The following is a 20,522-nucleotide window of genomic DNA, read 5'->3' as shown; positions in this document are numbered from 1 at the left end:
CGGTCCCGCAGGCGAAGGTCCCCTCGTCCGCGCCGCGCGCCTTCGCTACCGCCATGGCCTTCGCCACCCGCCCCTTCGTGCGCGCGGCCTCGTCCTCCTCCGCCGCCGCCGCCGCCACGGCGGCCGCCAAGAAGCTGATCGTCAAGCACGTGACGGTCATCGGCGGCGGCCTCATGGGTGCCGGCATCGCCCAGGTGAGCGTGGCGTCCGCGTGGTGTTACTGCCGGCGGCCCGGCGCTTCTCCCGGAGCGGGAGCGGTCTTCTCGGCCTTCCTCTACGCGGGGTCATAAGGGGCGGCCGCTGCTGCGTGCGGCGCTCAGCTCCCGAAAGGGCGGGAAGACCCGAGCTCCGTGTTTTACGATGTTGGGACGGCCCTCAGCGCAAAGCGCGGGCTGTCTGTAAGCCGGAAAGTACGCAGTAACGTTTGGAAAAGCCAGGGCTGAGAGAGAAACTTCTGTCTTTCTAGTGACGTTATTATTGGTTCTTTAAATAGCATGCACCGCCTAAGATGAACATCAGGCCCTCTGTCATGTGCAGCGTTACCAGGAGGTTAATGTTTATAGAGAATTTATTTTCCCCGTGTTCAATCACTGGCCTTTGGCTCTCAGGTTCTTCTTTAACCCTAGAGCTGTGAGACCTGGGTCTGTTCAGCCTTGAAAAAAGAAGATTCAGAGGGGATCTGATCCGTGTCTATAAATATCTAAGGAGTGGGAGGCAAAGGGGTGAGGCCGGACTCTTCTCAGCAGTGTGTGATAATAGGATGAGGGGAAATGGCCACAAACTGAAGCATAGGTAATTTCTGTACGAATGTGCGCATGAACTTCTTCACAGTGCAGTGATGGAGCAGTGGCACAGCTGCACAGAGAGGTGGTGGAGTCTCCTTCTCTGCATATATTCAAGACCCACCTGGATGCCTACCTGTGCAACCTGGGCTAGGGAGCTGCTTTGGTGGGGGTTGGACTCAGTGATCTCTAGAGGTCCCTTCCAAACCCTACAATTCTGTGATTCTGTGGCTGAGCAATGCTGCCAGTGATGGGAGGTGCAGACAGGAGGTGCACAGAAGGATCCCCATGTCCAAACTGCCAGGGTGCTTCCCAGCAGCAGCCCAAGTGTCCAGCAGCCTGCGTATCTGCCCCTTTTCACAAATGGAACCCAGAAGGGAGGTGCAAGTTCGTGAACTGCAGTTCTTCCTTTTGTTGACTTAGTGAGTTTCCTTCTCAGAAACGTAGGTTTATTTTTTTGTCAAATCTGGAGAAATCAGTTAAGTTGTTTATTAACTTGTCTGAGCACCTGACAGAGCTGTAGGTGCCCCTGTTCATTGCAAGGCAGTTGTACCGGGTGACCTTTGAGGTCTCTTCCAAATCAAATGATTCTACAGTTCTGTACCTTGATGCTAGAACTTGAGGCTTCCTCTGAAGGAACCTTCAAAGAGCGCTTTTGAAGAAAGTTGTGTTCTTGTTTGAGGAGCACATGTGCTACGTAAGGGTTGTAACTCTGCAGGGAAAGAGACTTGATCTGCATATACTGTTTAATCACGTGTTTCAGAGAATCAAGAGAAACGTGGCATTTCTTAGTAACAGAAGTTGCAGTCTTCTGTTAGACCAAGGACTGTTTTGCTGACCACCTGTCTCTGATTTAAGTCTAAAATTATTAGTGATGTTAGTGTATTAACAGGTGTGATTACGACAGACTGAGGTCTCTCCTGTTTAGAACACTTAAGAAATTATATATTTCTCCTCCTGTCAGGAGAAACTAACCAATATTATGGCTGAAAGTGAGGAGTTCCTAATTTCTCATTCTGCCACATGAAGAGCACTTCATTGTGAAGAAAGCTTCAACTTCTCCACGCTGTTGTTTCATCTGTAGTAGTTGTTAAGGTCACTGAATAGAGGAGAGAGTAAAATGCATGTTTGAATTGCAGAGAGGTGGTACGACCTCTTGCAGTTTTTCTTCTTTCTTGTAGATGCACACATGGTAAGAATGAACTGCAAAAAGGGAGGTCTTCATTTCTCTATGATTCTGTACCAGTTCATCAGCAATGTTCTGCTATAACTGGACAGACAAACGGATTTCTTTTTCTCTAAAGTTGTTTTAGTCCTTTCAACCTTTTGTTCTGCCACAAACGTTTGCAGCATTTTATGTTTTCTAGTAAAGCACTTAATTCTTGATTCAGTGCCTTGTAGCTCTGTTTTGTTTAATTTAGTCAGTGGTCTGCCCCAACAGATCGGTATGGTTGTTTATGATCATGATGTTGAATCTGTTTTTAATTTTCAGGTTGCAGCAGCCAGTGGTCACACTGTGGTGTTAGTAGACCAGTCAGATGAAATCCTTAAGAAGTCTACAAAAGGAATTGAAGAGAGTTTGAAGAGAGTGACTAAGAAGAAGTTTGCAGATAAGCCTGAGGTTGATGTCTTTCTATTCCTACTGTTGGGAAAACACAGGAGAATAAAGCTACTGTATGGGATTCTGATGTTGTTTACAGTTATGCATTACAGAGCATACTAATATACTGGCTCACATGCATAATGTATACTGGTGTTTACAGTTACCAGAATGAGCAATGCAGTAAGGCAAGGAAAATGAGAGAGAGCTTGTTTGCATGAGTACAGAAGACAAAATATAGTAATGACAGGATAAGCAGAACACTATAATTATTATTATACATTATTATGGGGAGTCTTTTAATCCAGAGGAAAACTGTTCATATGGTAAATATATGACATTATGTTCTAGTGTGCAGATAGGACCTCACTTGTATAACGTTTCGATTTCCCTTTCAGAGTCTTGGGAATTCTTTATTTCCATCCTCACAGTGGCTGTTAGTGATTGGCAGCTTTGATAGTCAGAAAATTAAATCTTCTCCCTCCTCCCCACCTCGTTCTCAGTGGCACTGCATAGCAGGCCATTTCACTTGAATGAACTAGCACATATCATAGAAGTGAATTGTGAAACCAGATCATTACTTCACTGAATGAAAGCTGTGCAGAGGTTTGGAATAGGAAAAGTTCTTCTCTGTGATGGGCAAGTCTTTGTTCTCTCAGAAAGTACTGATGGACCAGTCAGTTGTTAGTTTAAACTCTGAAGCTAAAGGTTGGATTGCAACAAATAATTATTAATAACAGGAAGACTTTGAGGATCTCCTATTTACTTCAAAACAGATCAGTTATTGAAGAAAATTTTGTGTCAGTGAAAGCATCGTATCTCTTTTTGCTTGGAACTTTCTGATTGGTTTGGAAACATCACAGCACACTTGAAGTTTTGAGGGCTTCAGAGCATATGTGGGAGTTTTAATGTAAAAAGAAATGAAATATTATTGCACGTTCTTGGGATGTTTCAGGCTGGTGCTGAGTTCGTTGAGAAGACTTTAAAGAACATCACAACAAGCACAGATGCAGTAGCAGTGGTTCATAGCACGGATCTGGTGATTGAAGCCATCGTGGAGAATCAAGAAATTAAAAACGAACTCTTCAAGAGACTGGATAAGTTTGCTCCAGAGTACGTATGTTTTTTCTGTTTCATTTAAAAAAGTGCCCCTCTGGATTTTTTTTTTTGTGTTTCGTTTTGTTTGTTTTTCTTGCACTGTTAATTCCTCATTTTCTAAGTTGTTTTTTTTTCTTAAAACAAGAAGCTTTTATCCTTAGACTAATTCTGATGATGTTGCATGCAATGGTTCTTCTGCCGAGTGCATATGTTGCAAACTCTTCTAGGTGTATTCATCTGGTTTATTTACTTGTTGCATTGCCTCATTTCTTGTGCTTCATGGTGTGATTAGAGGTAAACTTTGTCCATCTACTCAACAAGCTTGCTTTTTCAAAGTGAAGATGCACAACTGTTGAATAAGCTTGTCCTGGTACAGATAGAGTGTGGTCAGCATACTTGTTCCCATATTTAAATAGGGAAGTGGAATGAAATATTTATTTTTGGTGTGCCCAGCATGAACAAGTTTTAAGAGGTTTCAGCCTCTTAACTGTAAGTTACAGCTTAAGGGATTCAAGTTTACTTTCTATCACAGAAGTTTCGAAATAGTTTATTGCCAGTTATTGTTTCTTATCTTGCACCCACTGGATTACTTAAAATCTTTGGAATTTTCCTTGACCTTTATTGGGTAACAGTTGCAAAGTTACTGTTCGGTTGTATACAAAACCCCAAAGCCTGTTAAGCTGAGTATGCAGTTTCAGGAGCTCAATCCTTAAGTCACAACACCTTGACTGCTCACAGGTTGGAGTTCTAACTAGTACAGCTAAAGCTGGGAGTACTGCCCAAGAGGTGCTCTGGGTTTATTGACCACAGGACTAAGCAAGTTTCAGCTTGTGTATAATGGTAGTGGAGCAAAGATGTTATCACGAGTTGACTTCAGCCTAGAGAGGTTTTCAGGCTGTGTCACACAGTGTTCAAAGTCACCTGGCATTTCTGAAAAGAATAAATGATCACACAAAAAAATAACCTTGCTCTGAGAACAGTCTAACCTGCTGAAGGGCTGAAGACTGATAGACAAAGAAAAGGAAGTAGCTGCCTTTTGCAGTTGCCACGATGTCAAGACCAGGTTGTCCGTATTTTATAAAAACAGGCCATTGTTTGCCTGGATTTTTCTCTGTATTCAGCAGAGAAAGTTAATGAGCAAATTAGAGTTAAATAGCAAACCATTTAGAGCCAGCTAGCAGGAAGAAGTAGTTGCAGGGACTTGGTGCCTCATTTAATGATTCATAATGGAAAAACTTAAGCCATTTGTACTCAGACTGAGTGGCTTATAAACATTGCTGTCTCAAAACATTGAGTTTTATGCTACTGAGTGTTAAAAGGTATGGGGGATACAAAAGTGTGACTCTTCAGCACTGGGAAAAGGGACACTGACATCAGACAAGAAATCTTCTGTAAAAGGAAAACTGGGAATGGTGTTAAACGTGTGAATGTAGAGGCTGAAATAAAGCGAAGTGGATGGTAAGGAATATGAGCTGGAGCGCAGAAGTTCTAGATGAAAAGGGAGAAAAGCTACTAAGATAGCGAAACTTAGTTGCCAAGTATTTAAAATAGTAGCTGTTAGAATGATACACAACTGTTTGTATCTATACTACTCAGTATAGGAAGTTGTGAATAATGTGAGGAAGGGCAGCAATGTCTTGTCAGTGTTTTTCTGCGTTTTGAATGAAGAAGAGAATTTAGCTTATTCCATGTGGCACCGTGATGGGTGGGAAAGTTCTCCCTGTCAGCACAGGTGCTGTGCAGCCTTTGCTACATTGGACATTTGGAAGTTTCTGGAATTAACTATTTGAGCTTACTCAGTGTTGCAACAGCTTAGTGGAGATCTTGTGGCTGATACATAATAAAGTCAAGATTTGTTTAAAGATAGCTTTGAGTCTTGGGAGGCGTTCTGTAACTGTGAGGCCTTGGACGCTGATGTCTTTTTGAACCATGCATTATGATTATGGAACACATGGCTTCTGAAGAGGTAGGACTTCTCATAATTCAAACATTTGCACTTATATAGGGTTGACTAGCAACTGATTGAAATATAAAGGACTGTGTTGGTCAGACAAGGTCATGCCTTTGGAATATAAGCTGTATATAAGCTTTGCATCTTTCTTCATTTGCACTGTATCCTGGGTTTCATTAATTTCCTCAGCTGCAGTGCTGCATGCTTCTCTCATGTATTTGTGCTACAATGACCTCTCAAATCAAGATGACCACAAAACTAAAGCATTGCATTAAAACCAAACAAAACACAGCAAGCTTATTTCTTCCTCCTTTCTTTTTTCTCTTGAAAAGAGATATGATTCCTCTGAAAGAGGATCTGTAAATGGAGGGGAATGAGAAAGGTATTCCTTTGTGTGAGAAGTTTTATTTGGTGGTTATGTGCTTGCAGAGTGAATTTCAAATAAGTTTTCAGAGAAAATGCAGTGAGCACAGAGAGTTAGGCAGGCCCAGAGAGTGCTGGAATCTGTCATTTGTGCAGATAAAGCTGTGAGTGCATTTTCTTGGTCTCAGATCATCAGTCTGAAGAAATCCTTTTCTATACTTTCAGCAGTGCTTTGCAAAAAGTGCTTGCTCTTTCAGAAGTACTCCAAGTGTTGTGTTATCTGCCAACTGTTACAACACTGTATGATTATCATCTTCAGAAAAGGTGATTTAAGTGTTGCTACCAACTTTTGAGTTCTGTTTTCCTCCTCTTGTGTTCAGTCCTCGTGTTCTGGTTGTGAAAACGTCAGGCTAGGTTTTTGTGTCTTTTATTACTTTTATATCCTTGCATCTTTCATGATTTTAGGGACACTTTAAACACTGCAGCACTTTCCAAAAAGGATGATAATGATCCCGTGAGAAGACTTCAGATAGCCACTTTCGTAAGAGCTTTTGCCTTCTGTTAATCTCTGGCTGGTGGAAATGCCCATCAGCATTTCTTGGTCTAGGACTTATCTCTAGATATGGATTGTGGCTAGTGGTTTGGGGCAGTTCAGCATATTCAGCTTTCATCAGTGTGTTATGAAAGTGTTATAAAAAGGGTGTTCTTCAGTGCTCACTGCATGGTGAACTAGACTATAAAAGCAAGTTTTGCCAAAGTGATGTTTCTCTGGTGTTTGTGTTTGATTTCTTGCTGTGACCCACTAGGTGGCACTAAGCAAAACCATGCTGGTGCCTGAAAAAGTATCAAAAAAGCTCTGCTAGCGTTGCTGCTTTCATAAACCTTCAGGCTCTTCTGTCACCTGAAGCATAGATAATATAATCTATGTCGTGGAGACATGCAAATTCTGTTTTACAATCCATTTAAATCAATTGGTAAGTGTAAATAAAATGCCCTTGTACACAGCATAAATTTAATGTTATATTTCCCAAGGCTTTATGTTACATGAGGTTACTGTGTACACCAGCAGAAGTGATACTGAAGTAAAATCTCTTGCTTTAAGCCCATTATGGTGTGAGTTGTAATCATTGCTGGTTTTACGAGTGGGTTCATTAAGTTTTCATAAGAATATTGGAATCCAGGAGCAGATTTGCAGTGAATGCAAGTGTTGATTGGGTGAACTGACCTTTCAAGGTCAAAACTGTGAAATGCAAAGTAGTCTTTGTAGTAGCTTGCCTGAGAACAATGTGAGCCCGCTTTATGGTGGAGAAATAATGAAAGAATATTTGTAAGGAGTGTTAACAAGAATTCTCAGTGTATTTTATTAACTTATCCTTAAGAAATCCTCACAGCTGAGAAAGCATAATAAAAAAATGGAAATACCTAGATGTGTTATTTTATTCTCAAATGTACTCTTCTATAGTGCTGTTATGTTTCTAGGGCTTAAATGTATAAGTCTCTATTGTGAAGCTTAGTTATGCCTTAGTAAAATGTAAACAAACTACCAATCTAGATGAACATGTGGTAAATCCAGTAGGATAGTTTTTGATAGGTGAGTAGAATACAGTCCAGAATGAAAGGTAGAGTTTCATTTGTAATTTAGGTTTTGATTCCCATGATTTGGAAAAAGTCACGTATGTGAGTTTTCTGTGTGATGTGTGTACATCAGGGCTATTGAGATTCTGAGGTATTTCTGAAAGAAGCATTACGAATTGGAATAATAAGTGTGGTTTAAGTCTGTGAAATTGTCTTGAAATTCGTGTGATTTTTGTGCATCCTTTAAGGATGTATGTATGTATGTAGTAGTATTGATTTATTTAATTTCAATAGCTCTTTGCTCTGGTGGGAAGTTTACTGACCATGTCTGTGATTGGTCATTATTTAAAAAATAAAAATACAAATAAATAAAAGTTTACAAGTGTTTTCAAAGCTCCACAATGTTTATTTTGCTTATTTGACATGTCAAATGATCGGGTATCTATTGAGATGATTAAAAAATTGTATTGGGTTTCCTGAAGCCTAAATTCCTAAAGGAATTACCTGGAGTAGATTTGAGGCTCTAAGAAAAAAAAAATCCACTTGGAGAATCTTTCTTCTTTGACTTGATACAGTATTCAGCATACTCTCCTGGGAGTCAGAAACTCACACTGCTCTTCTAGTGGTTATTTCATCATTGCTTAATCTATACTGCAGCAAAATTAAAGTGTTAATCTGCAGAGATATTTCTGAGAGTTCTGCAGTTGGTTAGCCAGTGGATGCCTTCTTAGGTGTAGTGCCCCTATCTCCTGCTGTCAGAAAGATAGCTGTCGTTTTTACGATCCGTTTGTTTCTTTTTTCCAGGCATACAATATTTGCGAGCAACACTTCGTCCTTGCAAATCACACAGTTGGCTAACTCGACCACCAGGCAGGACCGATTTGGTGGCCTCCATTTCTTCAACCCTGTGCCTATGATGAAGCTTGTGGAGGTAAGAATTCTAGAACAACTTAATAACTACTGCTGCAAGGTAATGCATTTGTTTTCACTGAGAAATGAGTTCGATGAAAGGGCAGATCTCAGTTTGCATCTCCTCTGATGTAGAATGAGCTACCTTTAGTGATAAGAGGGTGGTGCAGTCTCTGTCAAGGAGCAGAATGAACAAACTCAGGTAACTGCTCTGTCTCAAGGCTCCATAGTTCTCAATGGGACTGCCCTTTCAGTCATGCAAACTGGCTGATTAATAAGAACTGTTGGCAGCTTAAACAAAATCCTCTACTGACTGACAGAGGAATTGATTATTAACAGTGTGGGTTTGATACAAAATTTATCTGCTGATGAACGTTGCTGCCTTGTGACTTGTGAAGCAAAGTAAGTCATGTTTATTCAGTGTTCCACATTGTTCTGAAAGGATTAAAATCAGTTAACATTACAAGGTTTCACAGTCTTCAAGGAACTATGAAGAATTTCTTTTATGTAGCTCTTCATTCTAAGTATACAAACTTGGGCTACGTTTTGTAATTTCTAGTAATACTTAAAATCGGAGCAGAATGAGTAGATAATTGGATACAAGAGTCTGAGCCTCAGAAGTAAAGGTCTCATTGCAGTAAAACTGTCGGGTATTTCTTCCTCTGCTTTTTTTCTCTTCTCCCTCTCTCCACTCAAAAAAGAAACCCAGACCAGACCAAACCAAAACCTAACAAAAAAATAACCCCCAAAGCAATCTGTCTACGCAATAGAAATGGAGATGAGCTAAACTACAAAGGAATTTGCATCTTTGGGAGAGTGTGTGATTGTTACAGCCAGTCTTGATCATCTAGAGCTCACAAGAACTTAAGTGAAAATTAACTCTGCGTTTTGGCCAGTCTGCTACAGAATTTCACGTACTTGTTTTAAATGTAGTGTCAGAGATAACGAAAATCCTAGCGAAATTCCTTAGGCTGACATAGACTTAATGTTTTCTCTGCTAAGAACTACTTGTCACCAGAACTTTACCTGTGGAGATGAAATGTTCTGAGCCTTGTTTCTAAAACAAATGTTAGTCTTCAGAAATCTGAGCTAAGCTCCTGTGGAGTTTGAAAAATACTGAAGATATCTATCAACACTGGTGAAAACAAAACAAAACACCTCTGTATGACTTCTGCAGCCAGTCTCAGTAATTTTTTTTTCACCTGAGTGATGAATGCCCTAGCTCAAAGTCACTCCACTTGATGAGTAGTTTGCGTTGGGTGCAGGATGGAAATTGCGCCCTTTTTTATCAGGAACTCTCTAATAGGATTTTCTAGAGCAGTGCCGATGCGTTTCCCAAGGAAACGGAGATTGTGACTTCTGAATTTTTTCTATTATATTATGATCTCCAAGTGGAATTCCAAAAGGATAGTCCCTTTTACTTTTCATACTGGCTGAGTGGGAAAATATGTCATAGATGTACCTGGTGTAGGGAACCTGCTTTGGCAGGTGGGTTGGACTGTATGATCTCTGGAGGTCCCTTCCAACCCCTATGATTCTGTGATGTGTAAAATTAGAAAGCACGTAAAATGCTAAATCTATCTTAAAAATAGATCTGTTTGTTACATATATATTCATTGTGGGTTTTTTTTTTTTTTGGTGTGTGAAATTCTATACGAATTCAATCATTGCTGTACTGCTAATAAATGTGCTTATGCTTTCCCTTCCTGCCCAGGTCATCAAGACTCCAATGACTAGCCAAAAGACTTTTGAGTCGCTTGTAGATTTCAGTAAAGCAGTAGGAAAAAGTCCTGTCAGTTGTAAGGTGAGTACAGTTTGGATTCTATGGAGTTCAGAAGATTTGTTCTTGAAAACTTGATTTTAAGGCAGTGGTTTTGAGTAGGTTACAAGAGCACATTAGAACTGACAGACTTTTTTCTGTCCAGGTTCTCTTCCCTGCTAAAAACATTTTGACAAAGAAAATTCCCACGTTGATCACAGATTCCTCAGATTAGAGAGGTAGCAGCACAGGTATCAGTGTTTGGTTTTTTCTTTTCCAGTCCTACGGAAGCCTGGGCTGGAAAGCTTAAGCAGAAGCTCATCTTTATCTATGTTAGAGGTGAGACTGCTACATCTTGTACTGTGAAGCAATTGGATGGATTCTCCCTGGTGTGTGATCATTACAAGTTTTTTTTTTTTTTTTAAGACTGCAGTAACTAGACCCATATTAATCTTTGTTGCTTTACAATTTTATTTTTTCTCTGGAGGAACACCTCACATCCCAAGCACACTCTTTCCAAATCCCTTCAGTTGTAATCTGGGAAGCTTTATGCAAGCTACTGCCTTAAGTTTTGCAGCCCCCAGGAGGCATTTTGTCATGAAAATAAGGGCCTGAAATCTGGTAGTTATCAGATTTCTGGATGTTGGTCTCCAATTTTGGCTGTGCTGCTACATTGCTGTGTGACCTTAGGTAACTTCATTTTCCTGTTTCCGCTGCAATTTTCCAGTTTGCAGTGTGATTAGATGGTGTGATAAATGATCAGATATTGTTTATAAACTACCTTGAGTAGATGATAATGCAGGAATATGGTCAGGCTCAAAAAACCACACAAAACATCTGGGGTTTTTTGGTTCTTGTTTGCTGAGGGAATTGAAGTGAGTTGTTTGGTATTCTCTGGTTTAAACAATGAGACAAAACAGAGTGAATCAATGAACACATGACACAGTTGTAGAATTGTGAAATCATACTTTGGAAAGCTATTTAGCTATTTCTCATTTTGTATTTTTGATTTTCTTTAAAGCTTGCATTAAATAAGTTATGTGTAAGTTTGATAGAATGTATCTATCCATTACATTGGTAGCATTACTGTTTGCTTCTGAAGTGATCCTAACCTTCAAAAGTGTGCTTTAGCAGTGAGCACTGGAGTAGAGGTACATTGTTTAACTGGGAATTTTAGCAGTGAACAACACAATAAAAATACTGTTAGGGGAGAACTACTTTTATCTCTCCAGGAAATTATATCAGCAGAATTTTGCCAAGGAAAGGGCATTTTCCGATGACCCACATTAAACTGTTCTAAGAGTAATGAATTGGATTTGTAGTAGTCTCTATTGCTCTCAAGCAAGAGCAAATGTTTACGTGCCATGCCTAGACAGTGAAACTCGTCGTTTGTGTTTGAATAGCAAGCAGATAAATGAGATGAATGATACAGTTTAGAGCATACCAGCAGTTGATGATTTAACGTGTGTTCATACCATTATATTCAAATGATACATAACAAATAGTACTGGTAAAGAATGTTTATTTAGAATCCTACTGTTTTTTATTTCTCAGGATACTCCAGGTTTTATTGTAAACCGTCTCTTGGTGCCATATATGATGGAAGCTGTTCGACTACTTGAGAGAGGTACTTCTTGGTTTATTACTTCAGAGAATGTATGATGCTGCTAAATGTTGTATTCATTCAGAAAAATGTTGGGATTCCCTCCAAACTTTCACACCTTAAAGACTGGCAGTGAATAGTGTACAGCAGGAATGAACCAATCTGTGCATCTGAAAAGATGTAAACTACCAATTGAAATGCCAGAGTGTGCGAAGTTGTAAGTTCCTGATTACCAACCGGTATGGGAAATTTCTGCTGGTAAAACATATTTCTGGTTTGGAAAGGTGAGCTTAATAGCGCTATAAAAATGTTCTCTGCCAGCTGAGCAGGGACTCACTTCTCCTAAGAGGAGAATGGGCTCCCAAGAGACCATTATAAAAATGCCTGAAAATCTCATGATGGAAGGACCCTGAGGGAAGGTCTCCAAAGGTTACTGTCATTGGGTTTGTGAAATAAAACACCAATTTTCAGGTAGGTTAAGCAGTATACTATTCAGTATCGCATAACAGTACTGTCATACAAGTGATATGGGCTTAACCATTGCTCTGTATAACCTTCTATTCCTCTTCTATGTCATTTTTTTAAACGTACCTTCTTTAGGCCCTTCTGTTTTATTGTAGGTCTCTTTGACATTAATACTGAGGGTAGGTGGAAGTAACAAGAAATACCTAAAGAATTGCTACATTTTTCAAAGCATTCCTAAGTGTTTTGGGAAGGAAACAAGCCAATAATATGAATGGGTAGAGGAAATTCTGGAGTATAATTGCTTTTATTTCAAGTGTTCTGTTCATAGAAGCATGCTATTTAATAACATCATTTCAAACATTTTGTTTTTGAAAACACCAGTTTTTATAGATGAAAGCACTGCATTATCAGGATTCCACCAAATATGCTTTAAATATTAAAAATCTGTTTTATATCATACAGAAGGAATGGCTTGATCTCCAGGAAAAAAGAAATAAAAGCTAACACTACTTGTTTATCCATCAACAAATGGATAATTACATCTCAAACAGAGAAAAGAAAATTTTAGCAACTTGAAAGGCAAAGGCATGAATGCAAGGGGACATTATTCTTTCAGAAAAAGTCAGAGTTTTTAAGCAGTGTGTGGGTGCTCTAACGTGTGTAAAAGAGGTGCCTTTGAGAGACATGTATTGTTACATGTATTTCAGGAGACAAGAGAACTTTTAATGAAATGTAGAAGAAAACAGTCACTGAAATTGTTGTTAAAATTGACTGCTTTCTGTCTAGGCAAAACAGTATTTTGATTTCATTTTTATTCTGTTTGTGTTTTGTACAGCAGTACGATATTGCCAAACTTCTTCAAGTCAATTTATTTATTTATTGACTTCTAAAACATCAGTGTAAAAACCACATTGATGTTTTGAAAAGCCTGATGGTTGTCCTCTGGTTTTTACTTCTTATTGGATCATGGTAAATTGTTATCACATCTTTGCATTAGCTTGTAGAGTAGACTCTTTAGCTGGATTGTCAGCCACAACAGTAAGGAATTTGGGTTTCTTGGCAACCCCAAGCCCTGGCATACCGTCTTGAAGTACTAAAGTCCTTACATCTTTACTTAAACGGAATCTTCATGGGTTAGGTGGGTAAGGACTTGCATAATTTTGCATAGGCAAAATACTTTTGGTGTATCAACAGTGATTTAAGCAAAGGCATATTGAAATACTAGCATGTGCTAGCCTGTATTGCCCTCAGTAGAAAAACAAAAAGGCAGTCTATTTCCTATGGAAATCTGCAATATACTGTCAGACTGTATGAACTAGGGGTGCAATGCTCGTTTGATTCTTACTGTTTTTAATTGTATTGCAATGCGACTGTATGCTGGCAGGTGACAAAGGGGGTCAAATGTGTTGACAGAAGAAGTAAGTTACATAAGCATCAACCTAAAACGAATCGAGTGCTTGTGTGTCTTCAATTATATTCAAAATAAATTTTTAAAATTAAAAAGGGGATTCTCACCTTTAAAGAGTAAAATAAGGTACAGTTGTTGTTTTGTACAGGACTATTACTGAAGCTGCTGCCTTTATAGCAGGTTTTTGAGAAATTATTTATAAGATCGTCTGACTTGGGGTATATAAACTGCATAGGCTGTGGTCTGCTAAGGTTCTGAACAGCCTGAATGAAGAGTATTTAGCAAGTCCCTCTGGGGTTTGTTTATCTTCAACTTTCTTATAGGATCTGCAAAGTAGTGCACTGCCTTGATCAAAATTCACATTGGAGATCTGCTTTTGTGACAGCACAAAACATACATTCCCAGCAAAGGAATGGAGTCAGGATTAAGTGCGACACTTGCAAAGCAGCGCTGAAGTAGAAGTTATGAATTTCTGATCATTCAGGTTTTTTTTAATAATCCTGGGAATCAAAAATTACATTTCACCTTCGCACAGACTCTTCAGGTCACTCCTGTCTGCCGTCTTCAATAGCTGATGGCTTTCCTCTGCTGAAAATGGCTGAAGCACACGGTGCAGCTGCTGCTGCTCCCCTCCTGCCTGCCTAGTCTGTCTGTTGGCCATCACGGCTTCCCATAAAAGGAGTAGAGGGTAATCTGCACCTGCACCGTGGTAGTTCCAGGTGCTTCAGGCTGGCGTCTCAACAGAAAACTGCTTGTACTAAAGTGTAAACTGATGCACTGGTGTAAGAGCTGCAAGGGTCAAGGCACGTATATTTAAATCCAGGGCTTCCTTCACCAAGCTGTTATCTTCTGGCGCAAGGGTGATGTGGATGTCTGGACTAGTGGGAACTGCAGTGAAATGAGTAGTGCCTATCAGCTTATTGGCCATATCTCTGACTTCAGGAGCAGCTGTTAAGAGTAGCTGGGTATGTCCTGTATTATACCTTGTTTTCTAACCCTTGTACAGTAAGGGTAGCTCTGTCCTATGTGGTCCAAAAAGTGATGCTGATATTATGAAGCTGAAACATTCAGTTGCCTCAAAACAAAATTCTTTCAGTCTTCATAATGACTGATTCTTCCTCTAGCCTTTCTGGTAGGTTGAGCAAAAATAGCTGTGGCTCCTTCAAAAATCTATATTGAAATGCAAGAGAAGGGTAAGAAAATGGGAAGCAGGTCTGCAGGTGGTTTGTTGTTGTTCTTTTTTGGTGGTGGTGTTTGTTTTTTGTTTTTGGGGTTTTTTTGGTGAGAGATTCAGCTTTATGCTTCAGCATGGACTTTTATATATGCTGACCCCAGTTTTTGTGGTTCTGAAACGTGCAGAGATTTCAGTGAAGAGCTGCACCAGTGTGAAATAACACCTTATTAATTATTTATAATTGGTGCCAAGTAGATGCAGAATCTTCTCTGTTCATCAAACTGTCAATCTTTTCTCTAGGAGATGCATCAAAGGAAGATATTGATGTTGCTATGAAGCTCGGGGCTGGCTATCCCATGGGTCCATTTGAACTGCTGGACTATGTTGGGTTGGATACCAGTAAATACATTATAGATGGTACTGCGTACTTATTTTCTTTTTTTGTTCTCCCTTTTTAGAAAACTTGCAGATGAATGAAAATGAAATGAAATGAAAATGTGACGATTAGTTTAAACTGCATGCTTATGACATGGGTTTTTTTTAACTGTTAAGGAGGAAGGAATGAGGATTCTGCTCAGTATTGTATGCTTGTACAGCATCTTACTGATGGGAATATAACAAGTGCTTGCTTTGCTGACTGCATCAAGTTCCTGTGGAAAATATTAGTAATGTCAGTGGAACTTTTTATGATTAAAAATGAGTCAGTTAGAAGAGAAACATGTAGTAGAGGTGTAAGATGTCCTCACAGAGAGCAACAAGAGTTGAGGCTCTTTAGTCTTTTTCAGCCAGCCACAATGTTCTCAGTTAATAGGGAGTGCAGTAAATACTTCAAAAGATACCGTTATGCCATCTCCCTTTCCTTTCAACTGGCAAGTGGAAAATGAATGTGCAATAGCAAATGAGTGGTGTAAATATTCTCCAGGCAGAATGTCACTTTCAAAATAATGTCGTCAGTGAAATCACTTTTGCTTTTAACAAGCACTGCCAAGTGGTGTTATTTTCCTCAAACTGACCATGTCTTTCAGAGATAGAAATGAAACTTGGACATTTTTTTCACTTGGATTTCTTTTCAGCCTAGCCTTAATTTAAACTATTAATTTTTTATACTCAGTCTTCTATTTTCTATTTGAGAAGTTGTGCAGGTCATGAGATTATAAGGTGTTGTGAGCAGACCACTCCTACAGACCAACTGCTGGGTTTGCTCATAATTGTGGCATCTGCCCTGGTTTATGAAGCTGTATTGAAGGGTCTTGGAGAATCTAGAGTAAATTTCAAATCTTCAGTTTGCTAACCTCTTAATGCTTTTCTGAAGTGATAGAGAATTCTATTGCTTTTACATGCAAAACAGGAATATTTCACATTCATCCACTTCTTTTCTCCCACCAGGATGGCATGCACTAGAGCCCAACAATCCTCTTTTTCTACCCAGCCCACTCCTGGATAGACTGGTAGAAGAAAAGAAGCTGGGTAGGAAGACTGGAGAAGGATTTTACAAGTACAAATGAACTTAAACCTCGAGGGGTGTTAAACTATCTGCGTATGCAATTCAGCATCGCAGTACTGCAGGTGAATTGTGTAAACCTTCCCAAAGGTGGATTTAGAACATAACTCACCTTTGAATGGAGTGATTGCACTAGATAACTATCTCTCTGCTGTCAGCTTGATTTGGTAGATTACTTTTTCTCATAATTCTGAAAAGCTTTTATGTACAGTGCCTTCATGCAGATGTTGATTGTTCAGGTGCAGGAGAGAATGGCAACTGAATTTATGTGTTTGAAGACATTATGTTAATGGGGGAAAATTCAAAAAATAACAACATTTTCTGAAAAATAAAATTTTCAACAGTTCTGTATTGCTTGCCGTGGTCTGTGGTTGATGTACTTGGTTTTTGTCCACTGGGTGGCAGTCTCTTCACTCTGGTAAATGTGGTGGAAAGGCAGCAAGTTGTTTCATTAGGGTTTTCCTTAGGATTACCCGTCAAGTATGTATGCACATACATACACGAGAAGTCTTAAAGAGGCATTTGTAAGTTTGCCTTGTTATTTCAGAATAAAATTCTTTTTCTCTTTAGCAAATAGGCCATTTGGAAGTACTTAAAGGTTGGATGGGGATAGTTAATTTTACCTGTGTGGAATACTGCATCAAATAGTTTCCCTTAAATCTAGATCAGAACCCTTAGTGAGAATTGAACGACTGAGGCAACTGAAACTGAGGTAAGCCTTTTGTTTTGCTCCTCAGTGGAGGAGGCATGGAATATATAGTAGGTTTTTGTTCCGTTCAGTTGATGCAGTTGAATTTGTCAGAAATAGGACTTCAGGAGTCACTCCTGATCTGTAGATGAATTTCTGCAACTTTGACAGATAAAAGATGTCTATGAGGCTTAAAGAGTGGATAACAAAATGAAGGAATTGACTGTTTCTGTTTCCCTCCATGAATAATGTTTCATAGCCCTTGATATGCCCATGTAGGGTTGATTGAGGGAGGGCCTCCTGGCTGGTCAGTGCGTTACACTAGAGCATGGTGTGTTAGCCCTGCTCTCAACGTGCAGCTCTTTGTGAATTCTTATTAGTAGGGGTAAAGCAGATTGTGTGGATAAAAAATGAGGAATAAGAAAAGGAGGAGATAAGGGTATTTGGTTTCCCACATTGCCTGTTTTTAATACCTTTAGTCTTCATTATCATTTTTGTCAGCAGACCTCACAGACTCAGAGCATTTGCCCCTCTTCTGTCAAAGCCTTGATGTGTGCTTGGCACAGCTTGGAAGCAGCTTGACAGTCAACAGCTGAGGAGTCAGACAAGAGCCCAGCTTCTGCAGCTGGGAAGATGGCTCCAGATTCAGCATCTGGGTCATGTCAGCTGCCAAATGTGCTCCATCTATGGTCATCCTCGCTGCTGACACGGCTGGGGAGAAGACACAGCAAACTTTACGGAGGGAACTGAAAGCAGAATCTTAATTGGACTGGAAGAGAATGTTCTGGATGAGGGACTTCCAGATTTTTTTTCAGCATTTACAAATTCCAGAATGGAGCGCAAGAGGCAGCAATAAAGTTTCCTGCAAGGAAGGATTAAGTGTAGTTTAGAAGTTAACAATTGGCTATGGTCTAACAAACAAAACGCTCTTCGAAAAGGCACTGGGAGCAATACTACTTGTATGTGGAACAACAGTAACATGCCTGTTGCTGAGTGGAGAAGTCCAGAGTTCTTAACTGAGTCTGTGTTCGCAAAAAATTGTGGAGCTCCTTTTGTTGCTGTAAGAGATTAGTTTTCTTAGATATCAACTTGGTGTATGGAATAGGTGCATGGAAGCCTTCTGACTTGTGTGGATCACAGTAAAAAGTAGATGTTGTTGCTTCCTTCTTCCTTCACTGAGGAGACTTGTGGAGCAACAGCTGGGTAAAAATTTAGTTGAGAAAACAGAGTTGTCCAAGAACTTGATATATATTAATCATCTCTTGATGTAGCTTATCCCCTGGAAATGAGTAGCAGCTTTGAAGTGAATAGCCTAGCTCTGTCCAGATGGGAGTTTTGTGAACCTATGTCTTATATTACACAGTAGGAAGAAGTGTTAACTTAGCAGCTACAGGAAACAGCATGAACAGGTATCCTTTTTCTTTCTTGAGACAAGTTGGGATTTTTTCCCCAGGCCATCTAACCTGTTAGTTTTGAAATGACAATGCAAATATTCTTCCAAAACCATTCTGACTATTAACGAGACTGAAGTTAATTTCAGCACCTAGCAGTGGATCTTCAGCTCTGCCAGAGATCCAGTACTACCAGCCCAGTGCTCGAAGGGTGAATAAGGCCTCGGCAAATCATGGTTGTGGCTTCAAATTAAGATTCAGAGTTGTTTGTTTGTTTTCTTAATGACCTATTTGGTTATTTTTGATTCCCCCAGTGCTTGTTCTGTGGTTAATGCTCTTTTCAGACACCTGAAACATGATGGTCTGTCAGTCTATCTTTTCTGTATATATAAATTACTTACTGTTAATCTGGAGAAGAACCAGCAAGCATCTTTCTCTATCAAACTAAGTGTAGAGAAATGTGCTTGTCAGGTTAAAGCTCTACTTGCAATTAGAAAGAGAAGAGGATTTGAAAAGCAGGTGTTTCAAGTGTGCCTGTCCAGAGAGTAATCCTGTTGAGTAAAGGTTCTGCGTGTTCCCAGCTGAGCCAGTAGGTCAGTAGAGCCTGCAAATGAGTTAGGCATAAGCTGACTCAAAGTAATGCATTCCTGTGCTTGGAAGCATGGATGCCAGGGGATGTAGGTATTAGCAAATGATCTGTTGTGTTACTTATGAATTGCAGTTCAGTGTTGAGATCTGAGATCTCCAGGCAGCATCATTTCAGTGTGTGCCCCGCAGTAATGTAAAGGTGACAGGACTGTGCTGTTCCTTGAAATAAATGAGCAGGTGATCAGTCATGGGAAAGTACATGTTGTTTCTGCTGTTGTTTTGGGAAAGCACTTCTGACTTTTTTTTTATTTTAAGAATAATTCTCCTCGCAAAGAGATTGGAGAGCTTGTGTTAAACTCCAGATGCTTGCTTTTCTCTAGCAAAGTCTTTGCCTTTCTGTCTGCTGTGTGGCATGATGAAACACGGAGTGTTACTTGAGTCTCAGTGTATTGCCCTTCACACCTGTGTCCATTAGGGTAGCTGTATGGCTGATGGTTATTGTAAATGCTCATATAACAATTTTTATTAAGCAATCAGCACATAATTGCCAAAATGTAATGCATACTTGCCATTCCTCTAACTATGCGAAGTCTTCAATTTAAATGGATGTAATCATGGAACAGTATGTGATGAGGTCTGGGGTTGTTACTGGTACTGTATTAGTCAGATTGAGATTTGTATGCCCATGGACTAGCTTTGCACTTTTTCAATTTAGATTTCTCTTTTGTTCCCTTGGAGTTTTTCTGTTTCTTTTTCTGTATATTGCAAATAACTCACAGCGGTACATTCTTTGCCCAGAAACCAGCATTGTAAGTAAAGCTGTCTAGCAGGCTGGACTTAATTATTTTATTTATTTATTTATTTATTTCAAGGTAGGAATTGTGAAACACCAAACTTATTTGTTAAAAAACCAAATTTGTTAAAAGAACAAATACCACTCACCTTTGCTGAGTGGTAGCATGAGGCATCAAAATGGGGCACGATGGCAGGTTTTGTTTCCAGCCTTGGGTCGGATGCTTCAGTTTGGCCAGGGCACAGGAGGATATTTTAGCACGAGGTTTTTACTTGGTGAGCTCTAAAGAACTGGTAGCTTACTTTGGCTGCTTCAGGCTGCCAGATAACAGGATTTTTTCAGAGCCTGCTGTTCACTGCTGCTTTGTTTGGTGCATATCTGCACTGCGTGGTAACAGCTTCTGCTATTCTGGTCCCATTTTTCTGCCAACAACCAGTTCTGGGGTGGTTTTCTGTAAATGCACGAGCCCTTACGGTATTTGCTAGTAAAAGAATGCAGAATTTTTGTCATTAGTAACCTAAACCCCCCATTTAGAGTCCTCATTTTGGCAGCAAAAATCTTGTGGATTAACCACTTTCACCAGCTAGAGGTTCTGTCTGAGCTCTGGGAAGAAGTGTATGCTTGGTGGTAGGTCTACAGAAAACAGCTGGAATTTGCATGTGGTGAATTAGCACCAAATATTCCCCCCACCCCTTTGTTCTTTTTTTTTTTTTTGCTTAGTTATCCTTGTGTACTCAAATCTATTGAATGCCCGTGCAACAGAAATTGGTAAAACCACACATTTATGATAAATGGGATTCTGGATCATGCACAGACTGAGATTTGCATGCTCTGCAGCTGGAAAGGCTGGCACGGGTAATGGGATGGCCTGTGA

General features: G+C 39.8%; 1 protein-coding gene across 1 annotated transcript; it reads left to right on the top strand.

Moving 5' to 3' along the window:
- On the top strand, window positions 1–16,539 carry HADH (hydroxyacyl-CoA dehydrogenase). Its single transcript, XM_065736501.1, has 8 exons — window positions 1–194; window positions 2,275–2,403; window positions 3,338–3,495; window positions 8,174–8,300; window positions 9,993–10,082; window positions 11,592–11,664; window positions 14,988–15,104; window positions 16,074–16,539. Exons 1-8 carry the CDS (start codon window positions 54–56, stop codon window positions 16,190–16,192), a joined length of 954 nt encoding a protein of 317 aa, XP_065592573.1. The 5' UTR covers window positions 1–53; the 3' UTR covers window positions 16,193–16,539.
- Window positions 16,540–20,522: the final 3,983 nt, after the last annotated feature.

The sequence above is a fragment of the Cyrtonyx montezumae genome, unplaced genomic scaffold (genome assembly GCF_038088225.1).
Source record: "Cyrtonyx montezumae isolate F1298 unplaced genomic scaffold, pur_monq_1.0 scaffold_2, whole genome shotgun sequence".
In the NCBI taxonomy this organism is placed as follows: domain Eukaryota; kingdom Metazoa; phylum Chordata; class Aves; order Galliformes; family Odontophoridae; genus Cyrtonyx; species Cyrtonyx montezumae.
Note: the sequence above shows the minus strand (reverse complement) of the source record. Positions and strands in the feature narration are given on the sequence as shown.

Bases quoted from the DNA above. Each gene is read 5' to 3' on its own strand.
- HADH (XM_065736501.1), top strand. From the start codon at position 54: ATGGCCTTCGCCACCCGCCCCTTCGTGCGCGCGGCCTCGTCCTCCTCC. The intron at 11,665-14,987 runs GTACTTCTTGGT...TCTTTTCTCTAG, and splicing joins TGTTCGACTACTTGAGAGAG to GAGATGCATCAAAGGAAGAT. The intron at 15,105-16,073 runs GTACTGCGTACT...TTCTCCCACCAG, and splicing joins CAGTAAATACATTATAGATG to GATGGCATGCACTAGAGCCC.